We start from the raw sequence: 13,716 nt of genomic DNA, 5'->3' as shown, positions 1-13,716 counted from the left end.
TGTGATGTTTATCTTTCTTCATTTTAGATCTCCTCCTCTTCATCTCCATCTTCACCCGAATCGATTGGGGGTTTACAAGCAATACCGGAATCTTTCCTGGTGCGATTCTGCTTCAATTGTTCACCGATTAAACAGACATGGAAACTTTCGTGAATTTTCACTCTCGGGGTCTTCATCCTGTTGATTTCTGGTAGTAGCTTTAATTTTTCACTTTTTTTATTTTGCATATACATGTATTTAAATTTATTAGAATAGGTTCAATATCGAAGGATGAACAAAGAATATTGTGGAAAACATCTGCCATTCAGAATATTCAAAGACCACTCAAAGATGTAAGGAGCTAACTCTTAAACTCGTTGTCCAACTTAAAAAGTAGCATTAAAAAGGAAATGACTTGAAAGTCAAGCTTACAATGAGCTCGCTTATTTACTAATTATTTATTTGACTATATAAATATTGATACTAAATGATTAAATACAAGTAAATGTAATAGCATACTAGCTTTTGTCTGTCTAGAGTTATTGGCTCAATTAAACAAGTGGAATGGCTAAAAATCCAAGCAGAGTGGTTGGTAAAAAAGTAACAGAACTTATTGATGCCTCTTACAATACAAAAAATCCCAAAATTTTATGCGTCGGCGACTTGCTTGGACAAAAAGTAAAGGAATTTATCAAAATAGTTTTGAAAATTGTCTTTTATATTCAACTGTTAGATGGTGCCTGTAAGTCTAGCCTGACTGTCTCAATTTAATTTTAAAAAATTAGTCCAAGACATTAGGAGTCACCTTAAGAGAACTTCTGAATTTTAAATACCAATAAGAGGAAACCTGGCTATAAATCTTCCGCTATTTCTGAAATCGTCAAATACAATGCTATTGTAGACCTAAGATTTCAAATGTTTAAAAATGTCCGTTTGATTTACCTTAGGAGACTAGTTGACACCAAAGGTGAAATAGATACTAACCTTCATTTTAACTCTCAATTTAAACCTGACGAAAGTATTGATAAATTTTCTCCGTAAATTATTAAGGCCAATTTTTCATTTAAACGATGTATGAATCAGCTCGTGAATCATGCATCATTTTATTCAATTTGTCTCATTTGCTATAAAGTTCTTTTATCACCACTCATTTATTTAACTTATTGGTTAGTTAGTCTTAGGTCTATTCTTACAGTTATTTCAAGTTGTGTCTGGTAATATACCTTTATAATGAAGAGGGTTAATTTTTTGAATTAATATTAGCATAAATGTTATAAAAAAAATGTTGATCTGAGTCAAACGATGTTTCTCCCTCCGCTTTTCTTTACTCCATGCCTGGGTGTCTTTGGTAAATTATCAAGCTGCCTACACTTTCCACGGCGGTTGATTGTAAATCGCTTAAATCACAGATAAATTTCGAGTCAATTTAAGAATCAGGAATATTTTGAGATCTCCGTTGGGATTGGATGATGAAGTTTAGAATTAGTTATGAATGGAGATTTATTAAGGGTTAAATAGATATTACAGTAAGCTCCTCAGTCGATTATCTTTAAAATTTCTTTATGCTTTCTTAAAATGTAATTTGTCTGTTGAAAAAAAATAAATCTTAAATTTTTTTGAAGGGAGCATGAGATTTCATTCAAGATTCTGCAGCATTATTTTATCGTTTCACTCGTTTCTTGAGTGGTTGCGGTAGGCTTATGGCTCGTTTTTTTACTACGAAATATTCCGTTGGCCATATCTTGCACTACGTGAGACTCTAATTCAGGGTGCTTAGAGATACGTGAAAGTTTGGTTGATCCATACTTTTTGCGGCAAGACTAATTAGAATAAAATGAAAGATTTTGTTAATTTTGATGTTTTGGGTTAAAATAATGAAAATGAAATACTTACTTGATATTTAGATGTAGGAGCTCTGAGAATTATCTTACAAAGAGTTTGAACATAAGGATGAAGTTGCTCTTCACCGTATTGACTGTAAAATTTGAGCGTTGCATTCCAGGAGCTGCCTTCTCCAATAATTTTAAGTGTTGTGTATAAAGCTGTGGCAGCCACTAATGAAGGCTCCCAATGAGCACATTCGTATTCAATGAGGCACAATTCCATTAAATACTTGGCCATTGTATGTATCACAGCATCAGCATGGGCAGCTTTAGACATTCGGCGGAGAAAATGAAGCGGTAACGGTCGTCCTAATTCAAATTTTAACCCTTTCAATATGGCTATCTCCATTTTAATTATGTCTTTTTTATGATATAGATTGTCACACATTGAAACAAAGTCGTTCATCTCTGGAGGATAGATTTCCTCGTACTTTGAAGCGATGAACATGGATGTAATACCAACCAATTGAACCTTATTTTTAGCAATATTTTCATTCTGTACAAATTTAAAAAGAGCAAAATAAGAATTAGATTCAGAAGAATATTAAGGGGATGAAGTCACAAGATGTTACCTGGCAAAATCTATCGAGTATTCCAACAGTCATATATAACGTTTCAGGAGTTAAATGAAATTGGTAGTGAATACTAATCAACCAGTCAATCAGAATCGATCTCATCTTCGGAGTATATTCTTTCTGAGACATTAAACAGTTTGGTTTTATTTGATATTTAGCCTGAAAATTTAAAGAAAAAATGATCAATGAAAGAAAAGTTGACGAATAAAAATTATTAAAACGTATATATACGTAGCATGATACGTATATAAAAAAAGCCAATTGAAATAAAATTCTAGTTCACCTCAAGGTGCCTTAAATATTTGTAGATGTCATTAACATAATCAGTGGTCAGAAAAACATTTGACTCGTCATTTTCATCAATATTTTCAACGTCTTGAGGAATAACAGAGAAACTTGAGAAATTTTTAGTGGCTCTCTTTGCAATGACCTCAGCGATACCAGAAGGTTTCATGCTAAGACGCGGTATTCTGCTGACAACTTTATCGACTTGATTGTCTCCAACAACAGGCTTGGCACCCAATTCGGTAGCACTTTGGGAATTTTTGATACCAGCTTTAAGCTCGGCTGTAGAGTCAACGGCCTGGTTAGATGAAAAATTATAATGAAAAAGGTCAAATCAAGAACATAAGAGACATAAGATCTAGAGACGATCTATTTAATTGATATCGAGTAATCCAATTTACCTTGCAAACACGCTTGACCGGCTCAGGCAATTCATCCTTTAGAGGCTTCAATGACAGTTTGGAAGCATCATTGATAACTTTATTATGAATATTGGTGGTTGGCTGAAGAGCGGTTCTCTTGACTTGGTTAACTAGAGAGCCATTACTAATGGCAGATCTCTTAAACAGCATTCCTTGCCCAGCCTTATTTTCGATATTAGGCTTATTTAATAAATTTGAAGTCTAGAAAGCAAAGAAAAAATAAAAGATTAAAAATCAGTTGAAATTAGGAATAATTGAAATAAACAAGTCTTTATACTTGAAGGCGCGCCATTTTTTCACGAGAGCAACCACAAATTGATGGCACAATGGAAAGGTCACCATAAAGGATAGAAGGTCAGAAAATATAACAATGTTTATACTTACAAAACGGTTTCTTGCAATATCCATATTTACAATCAAAATTTAATCGTTGAAATATTGAAAAAATTGACTTGCAAACAAAAAGGGTTGAAAAAAAGTAAAAAGTAGGAACTCAATAAGAGGACTTTAAAAAGTTGCAAAAGGCAAAGAAACGAACCCAGAGTTGGATAGATTTCTCAGTTAAGAAAATATCATAAAAATTATATAAAATAATAAAAAACAAGGTTCACAATTGGAAAATGAATGATGAAAAAGATAGATGAAAGTGATTGAAGATGACAATAAGTTTGTCTTTAAAAAGGAAAACGAAACAATTTTAAATTTAAATCTACAAAAAGCGGTTATATCGGTAACCAATAACATCCACAGATTCACGAAGAATCACACCAAAACTAACGCCATCTAGCGACACCCAAATTTTTGGGTATTTTCTTATCTTTGGTAAATGCCAAAGATTAAGCCTGATTGTATGCGTGAAGTCAATATTTTTATGCTAATTCAATTTTCCCTGACAGTTTATCAACTGAATACTGAGCCCGCAGCTTTAGTATATGTTAGAGCCTTCGTCCACATGTTATTCGATAGACAATGTTTCTTTCTATTTTTGTTTGGTGTGCTACCGGATTCCTCTTGTGATCAGATCACATGGAAAGATTTGTCAAGAAAAATTATGAAGATCTGAAAGTGTTACGTTTTGTTACAAATGTTTCTCAATCTCCATTAAACTAAAAAAATTCTTGATGCATCTTGACATCATTTTGATAGGTAAGATAATAAAATGTGGAAATAAGATAATGGTTTGTAATAATTTAGTACTAATAAAATAACATCTGAACCAGAAGTTATACCCTAATGATGACCAAGCCACAAAATTATGTTTAATCCATTTTAGAATAGATTCCTGCAATTTAATCCAACATCTCTGTCACCTGAGCAATCATACTGATACACTTCTCTCTCTGGAATTATTGAGTAAATTGGATAAATTGAGCTAATTTGGAACCAAAGCTATTTTATTAGTACAGGATATAAGTAAAAGGGACAACACTTGTTGAAACCCTCAATACGTTATCTAACTGAAAAACTCGATGCTGATATAATATTAATTGGGACACATTGAATGACAGTGTAACAGATAGTTTAAACTCAAAAGTATTCCCTGAGGCCATTTGAAACAATGGCAAAAAATTTGGACAAAAACAATTTAAACCAAAAGATGATATTTAAATGTAAAGTGAACCAGAGGTTAAACCAAACATGATGTTGGTGAAAGGAGGAGGGTTAAAGAGAGAAAAGGAAAACACACTTGGAGGGAAAATTGAGATTATAAGAGCCAATAATCAACACGCGGGAATCAGACAATAAACAGTACCAGACTCACCAAAAAACCGCCAAGTGTATTTCAGTCAACAATGTGCTGTCTGCTGCTGCTAAAGCTCTGGTAACAGAGTTACTAAACTCTTAGCCAATGATGTTGTGTTATTTAACCGGGAAAAGGTAACCCAAGTTTGAGCGGGTAAAAAACTTTGTTAAATGGATTGGCGCTTTTTAACTAGACTTTCTCTCGCATTTGCAGACTTGGTGAGTGTTAGACCAAATGATCTTTTTAACTAATTTTTTAATTCAATTTTACCCTTTTCTCAGTTTGTTTTAACCTTTTATTTTGCTTTTTCGTCTAATTTCTATTTGGATTACTGTAACCATTTAATTTTGTGACTCTCGTTGTATTTTATAACATTGTATCTTTATTGTTAACAACAATGGAATCAACACCAATTAATGCTAATAAAACACGTAGTGAAAGTGTTATCATCTATGCAACCAGTAAGGATTCAACTAATTCCGATATTAAGGACATTGATAATGGTGATGCCAGTGATTGTAGTTCTGTGCAACAAATACCATTCACTTTAATTCAATCGCCGATATCTGGTTCATCTTCACCACCTATTTATTACTTTGATAGTAATGCTCTTACCCAATGTAATGTTGTCCTTGGCTCCGGTTGGAATAATTTGGATTCTGATAGACCTACCGACACTTCGGAATCTTCAATAAATTTATACGATGTTGGATCAACAATTCAGTTGAGTCCTGTTTCTGAAAATGATTGTTCCGAAAATCGACTGAACGACTCTCACCGAACCAAATTGAAACGAGGTCGACCTAAGTTGGAAACAATCACAAGTTTAATTGAGACAAGCGATGAGCTGATCGGGTCTACCATTAAGTGTAATATATGTAAACGAACATTTCCTCGAGAAAAATCACTGCAAGCTCATATTCGGATACATACAGGTGAAAGGCCGTATATTTGTGACTTCCCAGATTGTGGTCGGAGATTTGCTCAGTCAGGACAACTAAGAACTCATCAGAGGCTTCATACTGGTGAAAAACCCTTTGTTTGTAATTATGATGGTGAGTTTGATTCTTTTAAAATCCTAAATTTTATCGTGAGAATTTATTAATATCTTAAACAATCTCGATTTTCGATGCACCAACTAATCATATCTTTACAAATCTCTTTTGCTAAATTTAGGCTGCGAAAATCGATTCACCCATGCTAACAGACGGTGTCCAGTTCATCCTATGGTCGGAGTATCGAGAATTAAGGATTTAGGTTCTCCTTCTAAAGTCCTTAAATCGAATTCATCTTTAAGCAATGCAAGCAAAGAAATTATTGATTGGCTAACAGATTATTACAGATCGATAAAAAGGCAAGGTCTGAAAAGGACTAAAGATAGTTGTAGTCGGCCTTTTAAAGCTCGTAAGTTAAATCTTGATCTGGACGCCTCCGATGCTGGCTATTCATGTGAAGAAAACTCAACTCCAGTTTGGAAAAAGAAACGAGCAGCTCTTGAATTAGCAAAGAGAGATCTTTCTCATGAAAATGATTCAGATGCTGGAACAATTACTGATAATAGCAGTCCAACCAAGAGATCAGATTATGGGGTGAACAAAATAAACTTGGAACAACTGAGTAGTGACAGATTGATGGGTGCTTTGGCTTTAATGGAGCTTGCTAACTGTCCGGTAATGAACCTCCAAGTCAATCACAATGGTTCCTTCCAAGAATCATTCGACTCAGGGTTTCAGCATTCAACATTCAATTCAACATTTAATTCGAGCCTCAATGATGTATCCCGAACACATAACTACTCGAAAGATGTAGATGATCTCATTTTATCTGAAAAGAGTACGCATTTACAAACTTCTGACACTGAAACAAACTAATCAATTCTGATTTTTCGTCATTTTAAAATATCATCATCATCTCTATCATCATTCGTAATTTCATCCCTTACAAAAATTCGCATTAAATCCATGAAGCGGTGCCAGTTCGTCTTATAAAATGTCTAGAGCTGATTGAATTTGTAAAAATTTTGCTCAATGACTATCTCAAAGAGATAAACACTCAATTTTTGGTATAAATATTTACTGGTAGCCATTTAAATCAAAGACGTTAAGCCTTAAAATCATATTGATGAGCCGAATCATCAAAATCAGAGTTTCTTTATCGATCTTCGCTCGAAGAAATTTTCCTTTTGTATAACTTAACTTTCCTTCTCTTTCGTCTCATACTGATCAAATTGATAAATTGAGTTGATTAATATCCGTTCAAAATATTGATGACCTCGCATTTACTTCTATCAATAGATGCAAATCTTTATATTACATTATATAAATATACTGTAATGCTTTGTACTTTTAAAATACTCCATTTGTAAACATTGAATAAATTTATCTCTGTGAACTTTATCAAAGATTTCAATTTTTATTGTTCAGCTTTCGTCTGAACTCAATACCACCCGAAAAATAATACCTTCAACTTTCTTGCACTTGCTTGAAAAATTTTCGTTTTCTTTAATGCTAAATATTTTGAATTTACAAGAAATTTGAAGGTTATTTGCTTAATTAAAAACAGAATCTTGATTTATAATCATAATCTGGCTCAGAATATCAATGCCACTGATTCAGTGTATCATAAATTATTAATGTTTACTATGATCATCATAGGATCTAACAATGGTAAATTATCAATCAGCTGGTTAGAAGCTTGGAAAAGGCTTTTTTTGCTCACATGTTTTGTCCAAAGACCAATTTGTTAATAAAATGACCTGGTGATTGTCGCTCAGTTTAAATATTTTTTTGGCCATAAACAAAACTAAATATTTGCTCATCGACTCAACTTCAATTCAAGCGATAGTTTCTATCCAAATCCTATAGAATTTTGTTCTTTTTAGCTCAAGCAGTTTGATAAAAGGATATTTCTGTTTTTCAAGTAAGTATGTTTTATATTCAAGTAATCTTTTATCAATATTATGAATTTCATTGGAATGAAGTGCCATTTCCGATCTCATCTGTATACCTTATATTATCTATTAATTCATGGTTGAATATCATTCTCTTGTTTTTTAGGTTGTTTGTCCTACAGTCTCAGTTTTAAAGTGATTCATCAACGGGGTGACTGGATTTGACCAAGTTCATAATATTCTCATTGGTATCTATCCTGTTTTATTAATTCAGCCTTTTCTCGGGTCAGATATGTCTAGGAAAAACGAAAGTGAGTATAATTGATTTTCCCAACACCCACTAGCATTCAGTTTTGTTGAGTGACTTACAACTTTTGCCTTATCATTAATATTCTGTTTCTGAATACTGCCATTTGTTTCAAAGATGAGGATGTCATAAACTCTGCCGACTCTAAAGAGCTCGCTCATGACATGAAAGAAGTCAGTGATAACTCCACTTGTGATGATAGTGAAATGAAAAGCAAACAAACACTCCGTGCCAAATTCCGTCAAGATTTTCTGGATACTTTATTGGCTCTACGCGATAAACAAGTGGACATTGTGATGTACGAATCTGGTTTTTCCTCTTTGAAAGCACAATACATAACAAGCGATGCAAACTTTAATTACTTGATCGTTGAAAATCTGAATACAGCCATAGGAGTTGTACCTAATGCAATCATCAGGAGTCAAGACTGTATTTCTCTGAGTTTTAACCTTGATTAATGATTACAATGTCTATCTGTTTGTCGATTTGTTAACCGCCCAGTACCCAGTAAGATCATTATTCATCCCTTGTATTAATGGATTCCCGATGTGCTTTTAGTTTTCCCATTAAACCATTTATTTTTTATTCTAATCTTAAATCAAACGTCAATATTCCTATCTCTTTGTTTCTTAAACCATATATTTCCTCAGATTTAATTGAAGAAGGCTGGCGCGAAGAAAGACCGGAAACCAATGATTCTACATCAGTCACTTATAATCCGAATCGAGGAATACCGATTGACCAACAAAGATTTCGATTACCAATCTATGAAGTAATTAAAAAGCCTATCTGAATCTCACAGCTTGTCATTCTGTTATCTTATAACATTTTATTTCTTTTTAGTACAAAGATCATATTCTCTACTTGATAGAGAAAAATCAAGTTTTAATCGTCAGAGGAGAAACTGGATGTGGTAAAAGTACTCAGATAGGCCAATATTTAGTTGATGCAGGCTGGACAAAAGGAAATGATTCCCCACTAGTCGTAGGGATTACTCAGCCTAGACGAGTTGCTGCAACATCTTTAGCCAAACGAGTAGCCGAAGAGAGAGGATGTCACTTGGGAAAAGAAGTTGGTTATAGCATACGATTCGATGACTGTTATGAACCTGGTACTACGCACATTAAATATTTAACCGAAGGGATATTGATTCGCGAAATGATGAGTGATCCATTATTGCAAAGCTATTCGGTTGTTATGGTGGATGAAATACATGAAAGAACTTTACAGACTGATGTGCTTCTTGGTTTGATGAAAAAAATACTCCGTAAAAGACCAGAATTTCGTTTGATTGTTGCATCCGCGACGGTGGAAGTTGAGACAATGGAAAATTATTTCACTGAAGATGGCCTCAAAACAACCAATATATCAATAGAAGGTAGAACTTTTCCAGTAGAAATATTTTATTCTAATGAACCAGTAGCTGATTATCTCAAAGCTTCTGTTGATGCTGTTATCAAAATTCACGAAACTCTTAGTCTTGGGGATGTTCTGGTATTCTTGACTGGCCAAGAAGAGGTAGAAAAGGCTTGCGAAACTTTGTTGGATTATGCTAGAGGAATAAAAGACAATCCCGATCACAGGAAAATGTTTGTTTTGCCCATGTATTCATCATTGCCATCACAAGAACAACTCAAAGTATTTGATGTGTTTCCTCGATCCGTACGAAAAGTTGTTGTCGCTACCAATGTAGCTGAAGCTTCAATCACCATAAACGGAATTGTTTACGTCGTAGACAGTGGCTTTGTAAAATTACGATACTACAATCCAAAGACTTGTACTGACTCTTTAGTCGTTGTTCCCATTTCTCAAGCATCAGCCGCTCAAAGGGCCGGGCGAGCTGGTCGAACTAAACCTGGCTCTGCTTACCGTTTGTACACTGAAAATGATTTCAAAAACTTGGAGCCATTCACATGTCCGGAAATACGAAGATCCAGTTTGGCTCCTGTGATTCTTCAATTGAAAGCTCTTGGTGTCAATAATATCCTTAAATTCAGTTTTCCCAGTAAACCTCCCGAGTATAATATTATTACAGGTCTCGAACTACTTTATGCCTTGGGAGGTCTTGATGACAATGGCCATCTAACAGACCCTCTTGGCCTACAAATGGTTGAATTTCCACTAGAGCCTATGTTCGCTAAGATGCTCCTCATCTCTGGAGAAATGGGATGCTCAGAAGAAGCTCTAACCATTGCCGCTATGACACAAGTACAAAATGTTTTTGTTCAGCCATCGTCTGGACAACGTTCGATTGCTGCTCGAAACTGTAAACACTCATTTGCTGTGGAAGAAGGTGATCTGATTACTTATTTAAATGTTTACAATGCTTTCATTAAAGCTGGTAAAGTGAGAAGCTGGGCTGACTCGAAATATCTAAATTATAAAGGACTTTTAAGAGCAGTGGAAGTCCGAGCAAGATTACTCAGGTTGCTAAGACGTTTTGGTATTCCAATAGTTTCAGCTGAAGGAGATGTTGACTTGGTTAGAAGATGCGTTGTTACTGGTTTCTTTGCGAATGCTGCCTATTATCATCCATCTGGAGCTTACAAGACTGTCAAAGGTGACCATGAACTGTTTATACACCCGACTTCAGTTCTTTATACTCGACCTCGACCTCCGCAATGGGTAATCTTCATCGAAGTCCTTCATACTACAAAAGAGTACATGAGAGATTGTACAGTTATTGACCATCGATGGTTATATGAATTGGCTCCTCATTATTATGAGTTTGGTACTGATCGTGAAGTGTTGGAAAGAAAATTAGTCGATAAAAACTCGAAATAGTATTTTGTAAAGCATATTTAAAATTGTTTCCAATTATTTATTGTAATTAAATAAATTTTTATACTAACAATGAAAATTATTACATACGAAAATCTAAGTGCAATTCTCATTGAATAAGATGGCGTACAGAGTGAAAAATGTACTAGTTTTATCCAACGTTTTAAAGCCTTATGAGTCTAAAAATATTTTCTCGTTACATAATCGTAGTCAGTTTGCAATCCATTCCAATGATCATCAATTTGTTTCACAAGCTTATGATTATACCGGAAATAAAATAAAATGGTCAACCAATTCCCATTGAGAAAAAAGTTAAACCTCGGAGTCTAACCGAAAAACTGAATCCAAAGAAGCATCCATTAGATCGCGACAATTCACAAAGTTCATTACAAACATGATTAATACAAATAGACACTTTCCGTAGATATTGCTTGATGATGAAATGAACCGTTGCCATCTGGATGCTATCGAGTCGATAGATACTTTTGGATAATGTTTCAACTCTGTTTCGCACGAAACATTGGTGCATACTGACTGCAATATGCTCACTTTTAAGTGCCTAAATATCAATAATGGACACAAGCTTGTCATGTTAATTGTTTTTTTAATCTTAATTATTCAAAGTAAAAGTTTATATGAATCGTTTTTTAATCACAATCATAAAGAATGCATTGAAATAAAATCTATTCATTTTCAATTAACTTTATTGTAACGATTTAAACATTACTAACATGATTAGTTATGAAATGATTTAAAACTATTATAGATTCTATTGTCTAAACTGAGGCTGATTCCTTGTATTAATACTAAGATTTGAATAACTCATTTAACTTCTGTATTTTCATCAACACTTCACTTTGTTTCATGAAAATGACTTCCATCAACATGCAGCAATGTTTTGTGCGAAATGAACAGTTGAAACATTATCCAAAAGTATCAATCGACTCGATTCAATCAAAATTTCAATTAATGATTTCATCAACAAGTAATATCTACGGAAAGTGTCTTTTTGTGTTAATCATGTTAGTAGTGAACTTGTTTTATTGTCGTGAATTACTGTTTTTGGATTCAGTATTTTCATTTAAACTATCAGCTTCTATTCGACTTTTGTATGGAAATTGCTTATACATGGTATTTTATTTCAGGTATAATCATAACCTCGTGGAACAAATTAATGATCATTGGAATAGCTTGCAAATCGATTATGAGACGAGGAAATATTTCTGGACTCATAGAGCTATTCACCGTCGGTTATTATATGTTTTGTTCACACTTTTTTTCATTATTTCTTGTTTTTATCCGATTTTCCAGTATAATGGTCAACACAAAATCAAACTTGTACACAATATTGTAATTTACTTTTACTTGATAGTTTGTTCTCAGTTATATCTTTTCAATCGTTTTTGTCGTCATTGTATTTACTTAGAATTAATGAATTTAGCACAAACAGCAGTTCAATTTAATCAAATTAAATTGAAGAAACTGTTGAACGAATCAAGAAAAGATGGAAAATCGTTAAACATTGAAGCTATTGCAAACATTAGACATAAATATCTCTTGAGTTGTCATTTAGTTGAAAAAATCAACGAAATCATGAGTCCTTTGCTGTTTTTGCTTTTCACTGGTTTTGTAGTAAATGCTTGTGAATTATCTTATTCATTACTTTACACTGAACAAAATAGATTGGCTAAATTGCTTGGAAACTTTCAGATTGGCTCATTATTAACGCAAGTAATATTTTATACACACTTGATTGTAAAAGTTCATAAGAAATCTCAAGAATCACTTGCCTTTGTGTATAAATTATCCCTGAAAACAAACTTAATTCGGCTTCTCAATGAGGTTGGTCTGAGCATTCATGATTTTATCTAGTTCAGTTCAAAGTTAATCACAAACTATTTTTCATCTTTCAGATTTCGTTATTTCTCAATGACAAAGAAATCGGGTTCTCATTCGGAGGAATGTTCATGTTAACAACTTCGTCCCTGTCGACATTGTTAAGTATCTTGTTCACCATTGTCTTTGCGCTACCAGCATTCAATAGATGAAAACATTCACATCTTTTACTTATTCACAAATGCATCTCTATTCGATCATATTCAATCCATTTTTATTTATTAGGTTGGTCCAAACAAAGTTAGGTAACTTTGATTACAAAAATTTTCAACTAGAAATTTCGTAGCTCACTGAAATTTCAGTCTATCACAAAAATTATTTTGTATAATCTCAAACGATAACTATATTAATTAAAAAATGATTACCCGGTATTTAACATTTTCATTCCACCTTCTTGCGGAAGTTTGAAGTATTTTAACCGCAACCGTAAATGAAGAAAATTATTTTTGAAGAGCTTAATCTTCGATTCGCACAAACTAATTTATAATAGTGCAAGCAATAATATTAAAAATGATTTCTGCGAAGCCAAGCTATTCTATTTTCAAATCAAAGTGCGTTCCTGGTCTAACCAATTGCTATCATTATTCAATGCTGTTCAACTTCATTCATTCGCGTTCTCGGAATCCAGATTATTGGGAAATGTACGTACCCTGTGATTTATTGTACCATTTTACTCGGGTGTCGATCACTTTTTATTGGGCAGCTTTTCAGTTATATTTGCTTATTACAAAAGAAAAAGATTCAATTTTAATTATTCAATAGACAAGCTTGTCATGTTAATTGTTTTTTTAATCTTTATTATTCAAAGTACAAGTTTAAATGAATCGTTTTTTACTCAAAATCATAAAAAATGCTTTGAAATAAAATCTATTCATTTTTAATTCATTTTGATGTAACGATTTAAACATTACTAACATGATTAGTAATGCACTGGTTTAAAACTAGACTCCATTC

General features: G+C 33.3%; 3 protein-coding genes and 1 long non-coding RNA gene across 5 annotated transcripts; 3 read left to right on the top strand and 1 right to left on the bottom strand.

The window, feature by feature from the left end:
* Positions 1-58: 58 nt before the first annotated feature.
* LOC149094870 (uncharacterized) lies at positions 59-413 on the top strand. The gene is made up of 2 exons (XR_016198180.1): positions 59-190; positions 251-413. It is a non-coding gene; the product is annotated as an uncharacterized LOC149094870 (long non-coding RNA).
* A 698-nt stretch (positions 414-1,111) lies between these two features.
* On the bottom strand, positions 1,112-3,779 carry LOC107364516 (G2/mitotic-specific cyclin-B). The gene is made up of 6 exons (XM_015931892.3): positions 3,529-3,779; positions 3,124-3,345; positions 2,721-3,020; positions 2,435-2,596; positions 1,873-2,358; positions 1,112-1,799 (listed from the first exon to the last, which is right to left on the bottom strand). The coding sequence occupies exons 1-6, from the start codon at positions 3,550-3,552 to the stop codon at positions 1,635-1,637; spliced, it is 1,359 nt and encodes a 452-aa protein (XP_015787378.1). The 5' UTR covers positions 3,553-3,779; the 3' UTR covers positions 1,112-1,634.
* A 215-nt stretch (positions 3,780-3,994) lies between these two features.
* On the top strand, positions 3,995-7,282 carry LOC149094869 (uncharacterized). 2 transcript variants are annotated; one of them, XM_089266792.1, is made up of 4 exons: positions 3,995-4,290; positions 4,423-5,106; positions 5,170-5,943; positions 6,065-7,282. In XM_089266792.1, the coding sequence occupies exons 3-4, from the start codon at positions 5,286-5,288 to the stop codon at positions 6,757-6,759; spliced, it is 1,353 nt and encodes a 450-aa protein (XP_089122918.1). In that variant the 5' UTR covers positions 3,995-4,290; positions 4,423-5,106; positions 5,170-5,285; the 3' UTR covers positions 6,760-7,282. The 2 variants fall into 2 exon arrangements, with proteins under 2 accessions (XP_089122918.1, XP_089122919.1); XM_089266793.1 differs by lacking the exons at positions 3,995-4,290; positions 4,423-5,106 and having other exon boundaries at positions 5,108-5,943.
* Positions 7,283-7,587: 305 nt separating this feature from the next.
* LOC107359628 (putative ATP-dependent RNA helicase DHX35) lies at positions 7,588-10,978 on the top strand. Its single transcript, XM_025160352.2, has 4 exons — positions 7,588-7,807; positions 7,945-8,089; positions 8,736-8,857; positions 8,929-10,978. The coding sequence occupies exons 2-4, from the start codon at positions 8,071-8,073 to the stop codon at positions 10,867-10,869; spliced, it is 2,082 nt and encodes a 693-aa protein (XP_025016120.2). The 5' UTR covers positions 7,588-7,807; positions 7,945-8,070; the 3' UTR covers positions 10,870-10,978.
* Positions 10,979-13,716: the final 2,738 nt, after the last annotated feature.

The sequence above is a fragment of the Tetranychus urticae genome, chromosome 1 (assembly GCF_039701765.1).
Source record: "Tetranychus urticae isolate SD_2017Ah chromosome 1, NJAU_TeUrti_SD_1.0, whole genome shotgun sequence".
NCBI classification, from domain to species: domain Eukaryota; kingdom Metazoa; phylum Arthropoda; class Arachnida; order Trombidiformes; family Tetranychidae; genus Tetranychus; species Tetranychus urticae.
The sequence above is the reverse complement of the archived record's forward strand: the minus strand, read 5'-3'. Positions and strand labels throughout refer to the sequence as shown.

Excerpts from the sequence above, each read along its gene's own strand:
- LOC107359628 (XM_025160352.2), top strand. Across the intron at positions 8,858-8,928 it reads TTCGATTACCAATCTATGAA|TACAAAGATCATATTCTCTA; the intron begins GTAATTAAAAAG and ends ATTTCTTTTTAG.
- LOC107364516 (XM_015931892.3), bottom strand. The coding sequence starts at position 3,552 with ATGGATATTGCAAGAAACCGTTTT. Across the intron at positions 3,346-3,528 it reads ATATTGCAAGAAACCGTTTT|ACTTCAAATTTATTAAATAA; the intron begins GTAAGTATAAAC and ends TTTGCTTTCTAG. Across the intron at positions 2,359-2,434 it reads TACTCGATAGATTTTGCCAG|AATGAAAATATTGCTAAAAA; the intron begins GTAACATCTTGT and ends AAATTTGTACAG.
- LOC149094869 (XM_089266792.1), top strand. The coding sequence starts at position 5,286 with ATGGAATCAACACCAATTAATGCTAATAAAACACGTAGTGAAAGTGTT. Across the intron at positions 5,944-6,064 it reads CTTTGTTTGTAATTATGATG|GCTGCGAAAATCGATTCACC; the intron begins GTGAGTTTGATT and ends TGCTAAATTTAG.